We start from the raw sequence: 15,047 nt of genomic DNA on the forward strand, positions 1-15,047 counted from the left end.
ACTCCCCCCCCCCTTCCCCTTATTTCTCTGCTAACCCCGCACCATCCACATATATACACCCCACCCGGAGACGGATGGGTACCAATCGTCTATACAAAAGGAGATCAAAACTGTTTACAGAGGAAAATTAAACTCCTGTGCGCTAGAAGCACTTTACAGCTTGCTACGATCTAACAGGACGCCGGAGAGGAGAGCAAATGCTGCAGCCTAAAGATCCGGTGGTGACCCCAGGGAGCTCGGCTCCTCTCCTCCGCTCTCCTGCATCTCTCCCCCCTTCAGCAGAGCGGTTTGCAAATGAACGGGCGTGGGTAGAAACAGCCGAGGGTCGACCTCGCCGCAGACGGAGGAGACCGGTTTATAAGCAAGCTTCGGAAATGGCGATGGGATGGGAAGCTGGCGTCGACGGTGGCGTCGCTGGTGGCCTCGCGACAGCGCCAACGGAGTCATGACGGCTTCTGCAAGTTGTTCATGTTCTGCAACGAGAGGGGAAGGACCGGGGTTGGGGGTCGTGCTGGACCCCATCCCGGCAGCATCTTCTACACGCACATCAAGAAGGGGACGGGGGAAGTAACAGAAAGCCACGGCACGGGTCACTACAAAAACATCCACCACAGAGGAGAGGACACCGTCCACCCAGGGAGAGAGATGCAGGGGGGATGCGCTGACTTGCTACCCACACCCCTCCCTTCAAGCATCACCTGGCTTTAACTACAGGGTGGGAATTTGACAGAGATATCCCTAAAAACTGAGCTAAAAACCAAGGCAACCCTCCCACCCCACCCGATCTGCACTTCTGAAGCTGCTCTTTGGTCCATGCGAGGCAAGGTGACAGGGGATCACGGTGTTCATTCAAGGAGCCAAATTAAACACCTCTCTCTTGCTCCCCTTGAGGGCGGGCAGTGTCCCCCCCCCGCCTACCAAGGAGGTCACTGTTTGTCCATCCTTGGCGCTGCCGAGAAGATGCAGCTCCTGCCAGCCACGCCAAGGGGCCGGCATGGGGACCAGCTGCCGGCAGCAGTATGGCAGGAGCACCCGCTCCCCCAGTGACGCCCCATGAGGTTTCACGGACCCCGGAGCTGCTTCGGACACAGCCCTGGTGCAGGGTGACAACAACGGGCACCCACCAGCACGCGGCAAGGACCACAAAACCAGAGACAACCAGCTAAACACAAGCAGGACCAGCCCCGAGGGCGGTGGCTGGAGGAGAGCATCCGCTAGAGGAGAAACCCAAGGGGAGATGATCACAAGGACATGTCCCAGGTCACAAAACTACACGGAACGGGGTGGGGAAAAGGGGACTAGGAAACAGTTAGGAAGGTTTCTCAACATTTTTTTTTTTTTGCTTTTTGCTTTTACTACCTAAACTGCCTCTTACAAGCGCCAGGAATCTTGGCCAGGCTATGAGGCAGAGCGGGCTGAGCTGTTCTCTCTGTTATCTAAGGAGACAGGAGGAGGGTTAGGAAAAGCCACATGCACCACAGCCATTTACCTTGGAAATATTAGTAAAGAGAAAACTTTGAGAAAGTGACAAACGGGTCGTCTTTAAGCATGAAAAGTGAAGGGGAGAAGAAGGGAGGGGATCAGGTCGTTGTTAAAAAGTGCACTTTGGATCACAAACCAAGCAAAAAGGAAAAGAAATCATCACGCCAGGTAATCCCGCGACCCCAAACTGGCTCGATCCCACAGTCAGGAGGACTCTGAGCTACACAGCCATGTCCCCAGCCTCTCCAGGTGTCCCCTGCTCCTCCTGGATGGGGGTCAAGACCCCAACAGTGAGGGCTGATGCAACAAAGCGCCCACTGCCAACCAAGTCCCATGGTGCAAATTGGGAAGGAGGTACCTTCCACCTCCCCTGACCCCATATGGGTTGTGGTGGGACACAGTGAGGACCGGACGCATGCACGTATGAGGCAACAGCCTCCAAGAGAGCTACTAACACCAGATCTTTGGTTTGGGGAGTCTTCTTCACTCCCTCAAAAGCAGCCTTTAAGTCCCACGCTAGTAGGTGGAGGCAGGCTCCCAGCAGCTGGAGATTTTAAACATGCTGCTGCCAGCCTACAGCTGGGATGGGTACCATCACTGTCTGCTCCAGCAGAGCTCCTGGTCTAGCAAAACCTGATGCAGCCATCTCCCCAACTCAACATTGGAGCGTGCTTTCAGTATCCCAGCCAGCACTGAGGCATGCAGTGCTTTTCATTACAACATGGATGGGGAAAAAGGTGGATGGAGGGATGGACAAAGAAACAAAAATGCTTTCAAAGCAACCCAAGACGACCAGGCACTTCATCAGGGGCTTTTTGTGCCCATGAGCAGCATGGGAAGGAGCACAGACATGCAGGCCATGCTGAGCAACTCAATCTCTACATTCGCCCAGGAGCATGAGCGTGATTGATCTTCCCCAACCCATCCACCAGCAAAGCCAAGTGTGACCTTCCTAACTTCCCTTTTCTAAAAAAGGTTTACTCTAAAAGGGGAAGAAACGTGAGGTTCACCAGCTGTTACGTGCAAGCAGGGCTGAGGCCTGGCCATGTTATAGCAGATTCCTCCATCTTCAGCCCACAAAATGAACCAGGACAGGGATGCACGTAGGCTGATTCAAACTGGTCTACAGGGGGCAAAAAGACCCCTGGGCACTACCCCAGCCTCAGCTCAGCCCCAAACTCTCCCTGGTCTTTGAGAAGACATTTGAGCACAGCTTCTGACAACTGCTGCTCTCAGCTCAATGATGTTACCATGAATTAAGTCCAAAGGCTTCAAATTTATCCAGAAGCTGTCCCGTCCCTATTACACAAGGATCTAACAGCACTGAGCCAAACTGTCGAAGCCTTGATTATTCATAATTAGTGCATTAAATGTTCAAGGCATCTTGGCTTTCTTAGTAGAGCTAGAGGACCATATCCTTGCATCTACTCTGCCCAAGACATCTAGGCAGACTGTTCCCAAAATCCAGGTTTGCAGAACTGCAGATGCCAGGACCCAGGATCAGTCCAGCTCCAGAAAACACACTCCTGCTCCCATGCAGGCTATAAAACCCTGCTTGGGGCTGAGGTCAGAACCTTCTCAGAGATCAGTCTGGTGCCATCACTCATAGACACAACTCGGAGCCCCTGGGAAGGACAGACCACGCGGGTCTATCACCTACAGTACAACGTGCTATCACAGAGGAGATAACCCCAGGAAAATTCAACATCATCTCCCATCCCATGACTGTCCAAGGAGGAGGCAGGGAATTTAGACATCATCAATAGAGGGAAAGTGATAATTTGCTTCATTTCGCAACAAAATTGGGACATTTAATCAAGCTAGGATACTTAGAGGTTGGACAAAGCAGCACCCATACTCTCCTCTTTACCTTTCCTAAGACGCATCCAAATCCCCCACACACAGAGAAATATGAACTCCAAGAAGTCCACGCCCCAGCCGGGTTTCACAGCAACAACAAAACAACCAGTGGGATGGCAAAAGACATGGAAAGGGGGCGAAAGGGGGAATAAGACGCAAGAAGGTACTTACAGGCATGCCTTCCCTAGTAAAGGCTGCAGAGAGACAGAGAGAATGGAAAGAGGTGTCAGTAACGCCGCGCGAGACCGGGCAGAGGACACCGGACAGCAGCGAGGGGCACCTGAACAGCGAGAGCTTCCAAACCTGAAGCCGTCGGAGGGTTTGTTGCAAGACTCAACCAGCCCAAGCAGAGCCCCGAAAGCCGAGGGACAGACCGAGTTGCCCTGCTCGGTGCTTGCCGGGGTGGGAAGGCTCACGTGAAGCGGCCACCAAGCAGAGCAGTTGGAGGAGCACGGCACCCTTCCTAACCTGCCCGGGAACTGGCCGAGGAGGGGCGAGAGGACACCGGACAACACAGACAACGCAAAGAGGGGCTGGGTGAGACAGCGAGATCCAACAAGCAGCTGGTGGGAAGGGCAGCATGGCAAAGGGGCTCCTATGCTGCTTCTCTGGTACCACCCCAGCTCCTTAACGAGCACAGAGAGGGGGGTTTTGTTCCTGGAGAAGCGTGCAGCAAGGTCTCTCCTTCTACATCCCTTCACGGGTGGGTGAAAGAGGAGAGGACACATGAGCATCACGGCAGCTACCCACAGGGTTTCACCCAGGGCTGCAGAAGGCAACCAGGTTCACCATGCCAAGAGGCTTCTACTCATTTTTCGTCCGTTTTGCCTATTGCTCCGGGAAGGAGGAGACCCCTCAAGTCAAAGATGGGTCCTGGCAGCTCCTTCTCGAGGGAAGCGCAAGAATATTTGCTTTATTGCAATGCCCAGGTCTACACCAGAGCTGAGCGCATCCGGGGGAAGGCACGAGCCCTTCAGTCCTGTCCACTCTTAGGGATGCGGCTCCCCAGGGGTGTGACACCATGATGCCAGATGGTGAAGGCACTAAATTAACGCAGCTAGAGCTTTGGAGGGTTTACAGCGCTCTCAAAACCCAAGAGAGGATCAACAGCGACCCTTCGCCGGGTGCTCCCGAAACCAACCCAAGGCAGGGAGGGACAGCAGCCACGGGAGAAAGATGTATCTCAGAGACAGCAGCACAGGTTGCAACAAATGCAAGCCGTTCCCCAGCTTCAGGAGCGACAGGAGGAGGACAACAAACAATAAAACAACGAGAATAACAACAACAGAAAAAAAAAGAAAAGAAAAGGAAAAAAAAAAAAAAAAAAAAAAAAAAAAGAGTAGAACTAACTTGTCCCGGCAGCTGCGTGGGCACCTCCTGAGGAACACAGCCTGGCAGGGCGGAAGAAACAGCCACATGCTCCTCAAAGCTGTTGATGCGAGGTTTTTTGGTGGGCTCTGGGCTTGCTAGAGGGGTAACGCTATTACGTCTCATGAGCGGGTTAGGTCCCTTCTTTGCTTCCTAAATTAGAGTGAGACAAAGAAAAAAAAAAAAAAGGTAAATAAAAAAATAAAACAAAATAAAAAAAAGGGAAGAAGGCGACAGTTATAAAGGAAAAAAAAAAGAAGCAGGTTGTTTTGATTTTTTGGGTTTGGTTGGGTTTTTTTTTTTCTTCTCTTAAAGCGGCCTCTGCTTTTCCCCCCCACAATCGCTGTCGACATGCAAAGGATGCACTGAAAGGTCTGGACACAGAAAAAGAAACCCTAACGCAAAATGTTCACGAACGCAATGTCATTTCCCAAAAAGGGGAGGGGAAAAAAACAAACCAAAAAGGCCCTGCACTCAGAAACGAGACAGACTTTCGCCTCACCTGAGCCTCTGCTCACAAAAAAGTAAATATAGATGGCTAAAAAACACCTAGCGGTAATCAAAAGCCATGACTTCGCACGACAGAAAGAGGCACCCATCGGTCTCCTCCTCAAAGCCGGTCCCTCCAGCCCAGGGAGGGGTGTGAAAGCAAGAGGGAAGATGAGCCAGCCCGGGCCGATAAGGAAGATCTGGGAAGTGGGGGCAGAGCAGCCAGCGAGGGTCGGCACCGCGCCAAGCTCCAACTCAAGCGAGGTGGGACGGAGGGGCAGCGCCCGCGCAGCCGAGCGGAGGGACCCAAGCGCTTCACACGCGTCTTGCTCTATATCCCACCCGCAGCCCACGGCTCTCCTGCCATCCCCAGCAAGGGTGGTGGAGGAAGGCATCGATGGCCCCCACAGCAGGGGGAAGTACCGGCTTCCCCACCTACAGCCGTGGGGAGGGAAAGGCAGCTCAGATGCTGCCACCCGTTGAGGTTGGGAAGCAAAGGAAGGGAGACGTGGGCCAAAAGGGGACGGCTCTGGTCATCCAACATCCAGCCAGGCTCCATCGCCACTACACACAAGTTGGAAAGGCCCCAGCGGCTGGGACACGGGCACTGCCAGGGTCCCTGGGGTCCGCCTTGGGTGGCCGCCCAGCCCCAACACCGAGCTGGCATCCCCCTGCTCTGGCCTCCGAGCTCCCGGTGGAGCATGGGGCAGACAGACCTGACCTTACAGGGCTTTTCCTCCATGCGAGGAGTCTCCTCCCCGCAGCATCCCCAGCCCAGCGCCGCCACCTCCCACCCTAGAGAATGGCACTCTGGTAGAATGTGCTGGTTTTGGCTGGGGTAGAGTTAATTTTCTTCACAGCAGCTGGTATGGGGCTGGGTTTGGGATTTGTGCTGGAAACAGGGTTGATAACACAGGGATGTTTTCGTTACTGCTGAGCAGTGCTGACACACAGTCAAGGCCTTTTCTGCTCCTCACCCCACCCCACCAGTGAGCAGGCTGGGGGGGCACAAGAAGTTGGGAGGGGACACGGCCGGGACAGCTGACCCCAACTGACCCAAGGGATATCCCACACCATATGACGTCATGCTCAGCATATAAAGCTGGGGGAAGAAGAAGGAAAGGGGGGACATTCGGAGTGATGGCGTTTGTCTTCCCAAGTAACCGTTACGCGTGATGGAGCCCTGCTGTCCTGGGGATGGCTGAACACCTGCCTGCCCATGGGAAGGACGGAATGAATTCCTCATTTTGCTTCACTTGCGTGCGCGGCTTTTGCTTTACCTATTAAACTGTCTTTATCTCAACCCACAAGTTTTCTCACTTCTACTCTTCCATCGGGGGGAAGAGAGTGAGCGGCTGCGTGGGGCTTAGTTGCCGGCTGGGGTTAAACCACAACACAGCCACATGGAGCCGTGGGCACGCCAAGAAAAAACAAAGGCAGGAAATGTTGGGCAAGGCGTTGAGCCTGGGCTTTGCCAGCCACTTGGGAGACCTGGGAGAAGTCACCTTCTCCGTCCATGGCTCCATTCCCCGCTCGGGTGAGCGGAGGACTGGACAGGTGAAAGTTAAAGACCAGGGAGAAGCTTTCCCTGGGCCAGCTTTAATCTGGGCAAACACAGTGGGAAGCAGGCACATTCAACAGTCCTTTTCCCTTGGAAAACCCTTGACCGGCCACGTCTTTGCAGAGCAAGAACGCATCTGATGCTCCAGTCCTCCAGCAGCACCCTAAGCATCTAGCTGAGCAATCCCCCCATGGCCAACCCGGGCATCCTTGCTGCCAGCTGACCGTAGGGGAAAGGAGAGGGACACCAAAGGATGGCTCTGAGGAAAAGCAACACTCACCTCTGGCCGTTCCCTGTGGGTGTTGACGGCTTCGATGTTCAGCGAGATGGACTCCACCCGGCAGCCTGCAGAAGGGAGCACAAGGAGACAGAGAGGCCATCAGCAAACCCAACGGGCACAGGATGCTACAAAGTGCTCCACCCCAGAGGCAGCTTGGATTCAGGAGGAGGTACAAGTCGAACCCCTTGGCATGTTTAGTAGAAAGGCCCCACTTACCATAGGCCACCGGGGTCAGCTTCAACACTGTGTGAAGGGGACATTTCAGGTAGGGCATTTCATCTGCAGAGAAAGCAAAGCAGGAGGGTTATCCCATCCCCTCTCCAAAAGCAGGTTTAGACATCTTCATCAACAGCTAAGGCCATCCCACACCAGAGAGATGCATGCTCCAGGCCCTGCGTGGACCTGAACACATCTCTCATCTCCTCAGAGCTCCGTCTATCATCCCTCCTCCAGCAGGATCGATCCTCTTCCCAGGGACAGGGAGCTCACCTGCACACTTGTCCAGAAAGTATGCCAGGAGACAGCGCATGACAGCCTGGTGACAGATCACAAGGACGTTCTCTTGTCTCTCCAGCTCCATGATGACCGGCTCTAGGCGCTGCACCAGATCTTGGTAGGACTGAGACAGAAGAAGAGAAGGGAGATACGGCATAGAATCAAGAAAACGAGCACCTCACAAGAAACAATGGTCCTTGTCTTGGTACATCTATGGATTTCATGCCTCTAACTAAACCATCGTAACTACTGCTAAAAAACAAGAAAAGTTCAACAAATCCTCATCTAGTCTACTCTAGAACATAGCTACTTCTTCCGGTCAGAGGAGGAAGAAGCCATTCACATCTCAGTTACAGTCCTGGAAAGTTTATGAAGGCAAGCAACAATTGCAGAGGGGCTTTGAGCATAATCTCTCTATATCATCTTGAAATTTGATTTTCTACAGGATTTCTAAGTTCTGAAATGTCTGGAGCAACCTGAAAATCTCCAGGGTTTTGAAGGACTTCATAAAGAACCATGACAGCCAGCCAGAAGGAACCCCAGACACACAGAGTCAGTGTCAGACATCCCCAAACATTCTCCTGTTAGACACGCTCTCATAAGGATGTCTCCAAAGATTTCTTCCTAAATGTCTACGGACGTGACTTTTAATTTGGGGATAAAAAGCCCAGTTCACAACCTAAAGTATCATCCAGAACTGATGTCAATTCCCACCTCATTGTGTCACACCCTGAAAGCAGATTGCCAGGAACAGAGATATCAACATCAACCCTTAGGGAACGATACCGAGAGCAGGGGTAGAAATTACTTCTTTGGAAATGAAAGAAAAGGAAATTGGGGCAGCACAACAGTTTGCATGGATGTAACGGAGGAGGTTGGACTAGAAACCTCCAGAGCCCCCTTCCTACTAGTTTGCTATAAAGTCAGTGGGACTGTTTGTTAAGTGCTACATTTCTTAATGCGATCTTCTCGTACCACGATTTCACAAGAGCTCAATGCAAAAGGTAAATATGAGCCCTGACCTGTCTTGATTCTAGTTTCTTGGAGCACTTGCTGCCTCCCTGCTCCGAGCGTAGAGGACAGCATGAAGACAAGAAGGCCATGTTTAAAGTAAGAGTCACATCTCTGAAGGTCTCCTTGCAGACCTACCTCCCCAGAAGGATAGCGGTAGTAATATTTATCCTGATCACGTAAAGCAAATTCCTCTGGATGCTGCTCCCTGATTTCTTCATACGTCATTTCTTCACACACACCCTGCCAGAACAGGACATCCATGAGGTCACTGGACATGCTCAAGTCAAAAAGCATCAGCACACCCAACATGCAAAGCCTTCTCCGAAGCAATTGTCTATAACCCTCTGAGTGGTCAGCTACGGAGCAGCTCCAAGCAAAAGTCATTTTAATCTGCTCATTCGAGCCAATATCTTGAAGCATCTGCACAGGATAGAGCCAAGATCAGAAGCCAAGTTGTGAGTATTGCAGCAGAAGTACCACCCTTTCCCACGGAAGGAAAGTCTCCCCACAAAAGGCGAGATTTAGGCAAAAGTGAAGAGACCGGTGCTATCACCCTCTCCGCCAAGCAGCAACCAGCATGATCCAGCTATTCCTACTGCAATCAAAGATACTTACAGCATCGATTTCATTGAGTGCCTTCCACTGCTCGTAGGGCAGTTGGAGAGCTTCTGCCGTTTGGATTGTCCTCTTTAGTTGGCTGGTCCAGACTTTGAGGTCCTTCAGGTTCTGCTCCTCAACAAACTTGTTCAGTGCCAGTGCAAACTGTGGGACATAAAAGAGGTTGATTCCTGATCCACAGCTTCCCAATGGGCCTTCTTCCCTGCTTCCCAGTAAATGCCTTCTCCAGGACCTCTTTTGCCTTCCATAGGCAGACGTCTTAGCCTTCTGCTCTGAGGTGAAGAGCAGCCACACATGCATTGATCCCCAAAAGCTATGAGGGGTATGAGGACAGAGAGAAAGCAGAGGAGGAAGCGGCAACCTAACGTCATCAAAGAACAACATCAGCATCCAAGAAACAGCACCACAACCTGGGCTCTCCTACAATGCAATGGAAGATCCCTGGCCACCCTTAACCACAGCTCTGCTTATTTGTCATAGAGCTAAATCGATGTATCCTGTAGTCCTTGACAATAGTCACACCTCACATGACTCCATTTGGACTTCAAAATGGTCTGGGCAAGCCAAAATAGCTTAACCCTCCCTGAAGCAGTGCGCTTGACCATGTCTTTGAAGAATCAAGTAGTGAGCAATCTGAAAGCACCCTTGGAGTTGGCTATCCCTACCGAAGGGTGGCAGCAGTCCTTCTACATCCCGCCCTGCCTGTGCAGGGTCTGAACCAACTCAATGAAGATACTCATACCCTTCTCTCCTAGAGATTTCTGCAGCCCGACCTCTGCTAACCCCTAACTACATGCAAGCCTACATGTAACGTTGATGGCTGGAAAGTCTTGTTTTGAGGCCATGCCCGAGCCCAAATTTAACCAGCCCTATAGATGGTTCCTCTGAGCACCCCAGCCGTCATCAAATATACACTTAACCCAATGCATGGCATCTGCTACGGCCAAATCACTCCTAGAAGCCATAAGGGAACGTTCCCTTCTCCCTCACCTTCTTGCCCCTGTTGGAGAGGCCCGAGTCGCCTCCAATCTTCCCCTTGAGGTTGAACTCGCTCTCGCCGTGCCGACAGAGATAGATGGTGCGGGGCTGGACATGGATGTTCATCAGGTAGTAAACGATCCTGCTCTGGATGTGATCCTGAACCCTGTTGACCAGGAACCGCCGGCCAACATCGATGACTTTGATGAGAGAAAGCTCCCTAGGAAAAGCAAGGATGAGGGGGTTGCCAGTGGGGAAAGCAGAAAGAAAGAAGCACCATCCTTGAAAAAACAGCCTTGTGAGGTATCTCAGTCAACATAATCACCCAGCTAAAAGGATTTCCTGCAGGCTATTTTCAACAGGAAGCCAACAGGTAACGGCGATTGATGGAGAGCTAACTAACACCAGTGTAATCGCCATTCCTCGTCACAGCCGTAAAGAGGATTAAACAGGACTAGCAGGGAGCATGTTCCTCCCTAGGACAGGGCTCAGCAGGACCAGGATTATCCACGCAGAGCACAGACGTTATTTGTGAGCACTGGAAAGGCTGGGAGGTGCCTGCATGGTCATGCAGGACAGCAAAGGTCTTCCCATGGCACACAACTAGGCAGAAACCACAGGGCTTGCTCAACCTTGTAGTTTGAGCCTGTTCAAGCATTCCCTTCCTTTAATTGACAAAAGCATCTCAGAAACACTCAAACAGAACTGCTTTTCCAAAACCTTTGTATTTAGACCTGCAGAACCAGCGTATCTGAGCCCAGAAGAGCCTGGGAAGGTTTCAGTGCCCGGCTCCCTGGCACAAGGCTGGGGAAAACCAGCATTTTCAAGGAAAAAGCCGAATTCACAATGAGGCTTGGTCATATGTTATTCTAGCACAGTCACGTCTTTGAAGAAAAAGTGAAATACAGCTCCATACTCCTCTCCTGGGAGAAGGCAGGCATTCAAGCCAGTTCAAAAGTCAGCACAGTCTCTTACCGGTCATAGTCATCAGGGTCGAGTGGCTGGTAGCTGGCCTGGTAACAATTGATCCTCTTCATGAAGTCCTCCATGGCATCGGTCGAATTACAGTCCCGGTAATCAGGGCTTGACAATTTTACTTCCTGTGGCAAGGGAAAAAATGAAAACACACCGCAAGGAGAGGTTAGGAAGCTTTCCAAGCCAGACCATACTAATCTCAAATTTCAAAGTTCTGTCAAGATCCAGCTATTGGCTGAGCCAGTTTACAGCCATCGCTTATGAGAAGACAGAAAAGAAGTAAACTAGACCCAAAACTAAGCACAAGGTGAGAAAATCTGGTATAAACCATTGCACGACCAGTACAGATGCGTATCAGTCTGCTCCCGTTCTCCCAAGAGTTGGGGCAACACGTCACCATCCAACACAGTGGGAAAACTGAGCTTTTTTATGGCTAAAGAAAAGCATCAGGTTTAAACAGTTCAAGCTGAGGATGGAAAGTGCATAACCTTAGGCAAGATGCTTGTCCCAGGCCTTTTGAGTGAATAAAGCTCCCAGGAGGTTGAGATCAACCTGGCTGTCCACCATCTGAGGTAGCAGGATAACAACATTCAACCCCTTTCTGTGCAGCGTTTGCTACGAGCTACTGGGCTGAAAGAGGCTAGAAACGGGCAACGTTCATGAGAGCTCCGGATATTCACTATTCTAACAGGCTATTTTTCCTGAAGATTTGTGTTTGAGCAGCAGCATTACACATTAGTAACTTCACATGCAATCCTGAAACCAACAGGATAACACAACCAAGCGACACGCATGGCAGCGCCCCAGGCCCGCAGCGTATTTTCCGCACTGATCCCAGCACTAAGAGCACCATTCATCTGCAGCACCCCGTGGAGCAAAAACCTACGCTCAGCTAGTAGTTCATTTTCTCCCCCTTCAAGCATTAGTTTCCAGAGAAAGGGATTAAATCCTCCAAAAAAAAAAATCTAGCTTCACGGTATTGCAAAGAGGAAAAAGAAAGAAAAAAAAAAAGAGCAAACTGAGCATTTTATTAGCATCATGGAAAAGGCTGCATACAACCTCCCAAAAAGCTGATCGCTGGCCATGGGACACCAGCTCCCAGCAGGAGCAAAAGCCACGCTTGCTCTAGCCCCCCCCATAACACCCTTTGTGGAGCCCATCCCGGGGGCAGAACAAAACCCAACAAAACCCTTCTCACAGACTTCGGGTATCCTGCAATGCATTCCCAGACACCACAAAATGGCTCGCAAAGTTCAGAAGTACAACTGGAGATAAGGCTGGAGCAGAGCCCAGTGGAGGAAAGGACACTTTCATTCAAGTTAATCATGCCCAGGTAGACCGAGTAACATCTACCTGCCCTAGCTGAGCCTAACAGGTAAAGGAGCTCTTCTGCTGGTGGGAAATCAAAGATACAGCAGCTCCCAAAGGAGTCGAGAAGCAACGTTTTATGCTGCTCTCCCAGCCAAGACTTCAGCTAGTGGCAAGAAACCTCTAAGCTGAGCTACTGTTCTTCTCAAAGCAGACCGCAACAGATTTTGGGAAGCTGCATGTGGCTGAAGACACCAAGTCTGACTGCTCTCTGACGGGATTTAAACCTTTAACTGCATCCATCGCTTCCAAAAAGTGGGACTTTGGGGGGGTCACCAAAGCATCCTGTCCTTAATATCAAGTTACAGATCAGCAGATATGCAGAGAGCATAGAAGGGAGCTGGGGAAAGGCTACAACAACTTTTATCTTCATTACTTCCAGGTGGCCCTGGTTCCTGGGAGATAAAAGCTCCTTTCTCACCCCAGGACAAATACATCATAAAAAGATAAACCTCCTAATCCTCAACCAACTCTGGCAAGACCAAGAAACCAGCTGGGCGCAGGTGGAAAATCCTACACGAGGGAAAACAAAAGCAAGATGTTTCCACGCTTACCATAACGTTGGTGGCAACTACCGTGGGATCATTGCAGACAGATTCAATGAAGAACACCTGCAAAGCAAAACAAAGCTCACCTGAAGGCCAGCAATAAGGTTTTAGCTCCTTGCTAAACCCAGCCTCCTCCATCCTTAACCAGAGAGCTCTCCCTCTGCCCCGCTCCCATCCTCTCCTTCTCCAGGATTCGGGATTGGGAACGAGGGAAGAGTTTCACATTTTTAACCAAACCCAGCAGTGAATCTCCCTTACACAGGAGCGTCGTGAGGACAACACGTTAGTGAAAGAAGATACACCAACAACACACTATCGTGGACTATGCAATACAGGCAGCAGCCCAATGGTACCAACCTTGAACCCATTTTCTTTGGCAAAGTTTAGGATCATCCCTCTCCTCTCCCGCGTGGTATTGGTGGCATCAAAAACCTTTAAAAGCAAAGATTTCAATTAGCACCAAGAGCGTCTGGTTTCCACCCGAGCCATTCCTCAGAGAAGGAACTGCAGAGCGAACTGCACAGGGCACAGCGCCTTCACACCAGGACTGCTGCCAAACCCCACGGAGCACGTCTCTGAGCTTACCGCAATCTGGCCAGCCTCCTCCGTCAGGTACAGCTTGACGTCCCTCAAGGCAGCCAGGGCACATTGCCTGCAAAAGAGGCGAGAGACGCGTGGTCCTGATGTCCTCAGAGATGCTTGCAGCAGCCAGCACACAGAACCCCGCAAAGGAGGGCAGGCTTTGCAGCTCCTCCTTGCCACCTCTCCCCTTCTCCCAGGGACATTTAGGAAAGACACCCTCAGCCTGCTAAAAATACAAGAGCTATGCGTGCCGAGCGGCACGCTGGTCTTCACGGCAGAGGCAATGGTAGATGAAGAAGCAAAGGCCAAACCTCATGGCAGACCTCATACCCTACATCGCTGAGCCTGAAGGTGAATTTAGGGTACCACTGATGGAGGATGCGTCAGTGACCCTGAAGCCACCAAGCCCTGACAACTTCAGTTTTCAGCTCCTGGCGCCCAAGTCAGGCCCTCCTTAAGCAGGCAAGGAGATCTCGAGCTAGAGCCCAGCTTTTCTGTCCCTCGCCCCCTAAAACAAGCTGGGCAACCCCGCTGCCGGGCCGTGGGCTTCACCACTCATTTGGGACCTGGGTACAAGCACAGACGCAGCGCCCACACTTACCTCCTGACTTTCATGGCTTCCTCATTGTCGGGGCGGAAGAAGTCATAGGAGCTGTAATGCTTCACTGCCTCGCGGCGATACTCCCCTACGTTGAAAACTGCGTGGGAAAGGCAAAGACCATCAAAACCAGGAGCGGGCGTCAGCGCAGCTTGACTCAGCTGTGCAGCTCCTGCAGATTAACACTTTCTAGCAATGGGCCAAGAAGTGACATCCTTAGAGCAAAAGGCTCAGAGGCATCCCTTGGTCTTCAAAGCGAAGGAGAACCTGGGCTGCGATGGGAGGACATGGAGATTTGGCCCATGGGATCTCGGAAAGATCCCCCACCACCTTCCACTCCCCAAGGGACTAAGCTCCTTGAGCATCTCCCAAGGATCCAGACTTCATGCTTTTCCCAGGCAGCCGGCAAAAGCCTCACCTTTCGTTGGGACACCGATCCAGTTGAGGTAGCGAGTCAGCTTCTTGGAGATGTAGGTCTTCCCACGGGCTGGGAGGCCCACCATCACTATCACAGTGGGGGAATTGGCAAGCTGCGGCCCACAGGCTACAAGGAGGAAGAGAAAGCACAACATGAGCAGCCGTTAATCCTCCAGCTCATCTTGTATCAACCCTACAAGGCACTTGCTCTTGACTCAACTTTCCCCCAAGTCCTTCAGCAGCTAGAGGAAAGCCAGAGCCTCCGCTCCCCGCGCACCACCATCTCTGCAGTATCTCCTGTGCATCCCTCTCATGAGCCTGGACATCCAATACCTTGAGCAGGCGAATCCACTGATTCATTTTTGCAATGGGATCTGCTGAATGAGCACATGTCAGAGCAGGGGGCATGGCAGA

The 15,047-nt window shown here is 51.7% G+C and overlaps 1 protein-coding gene across 3 annotated transcripts; it reads right to left on the reverse strand.

Annotated features, from left to right (window-relative positions):
• Positions 1 to 14: 14 nt before the first annotated feature.
• On the reverse strand, positions 15 to 14,803 carry PFKFB3 (6-phosphofructo-2-kinase/fructose-2,6-biphosphatase 3). Of its 3 annotated transcripts, none has more exons than XM_009290417.2 (15): positions 14,635 to 14,803; positions 14,220 to 14,316; positions 13,622 to 13,688; positions 13,394 to 13,468; positions 13,043 to 13,099; positions 11,121 to 11,245; positions 10,158 to 10,365; positions 9,165 to 9,311; positions 8,685 to 8,789; positions 7,530 to 7,659; positions 7,257 to 7,319; positions 7,041 to 7,105; positions 4,693 to 4,863; positions 3,514 to 3,536; positions 15 to 473 (listed from the first exon to the last, which is right to left on the reverse strand). In XM_009290417.2, the coding sequence occupies exons 1-15, from the start codon at positions 14,786 to 14,788 to the stop codon at positions 467 to 469; spliced, it is 1,494 nt and encodes a 497-aa protein (XP_009288692.2). In that variant the 5' UTR covers positions 14,789 to 14,803; the 3' UTR covers positions 15 to 466. The 3 variants fall into 3 exon arrangements, with proteins under 3 accessions (XP_009288692.2, XP_009288693.2, XP_019330446.1); XM_019474901.1 differs by lacking the exon at positions 15 to 473 and adding an exon at positions 1,121 to 1,540; XM_009290418.2 differs by lacking the exon at positions 3,514 to 3,536 and having other exon boundaries at positions 16 to 473.
• Positions 14,804 to 15,047: the final 244 nt, after the last annotated feature.

This window comes from Aptenodytes forsteri, unplaced genomic scaffold, assembly GCF_000699145.1.
Source record: "Aptenodytes forsteri isolate BGI_AS27 unplaced genomic scaffold, ASM69914v1 Scaffold173, whole genome shotgun sequence".
NCBI classification, from domain to species: Eukaryota; Metazoa; Chordata; class Aves; order Sphenisciformes; family Spheniscidae; genus Aptenodytes; species Aptenodytes forsteri.

Excerpts from the sequence above, each read along its gene's own strand:
- PFKFB3 (XM_019474901.1), bottom strand. The coding sequence starts at position 14,788 with ATGTTGTGCTTTCTCTTCCTCCTTGTAGCCTGTGGGCCGCAGCTTGCC. Across the intron at positions 9,312-10,157 it reads TCTCCAACAGGGGCAAGAAG|TTTGCACTGGCACTGAACAA; the intron begins GTGAGGGAGAAG and ends TATGTCCCACAG. Across the intron at positions 8,790-9,164 it reads CACTCAATGAAATCGATGCT|GGTGTGTGTGAAGAAATGAC; the intron begins GTAAGTATCTTT and ends CTGTTCTGGCAG.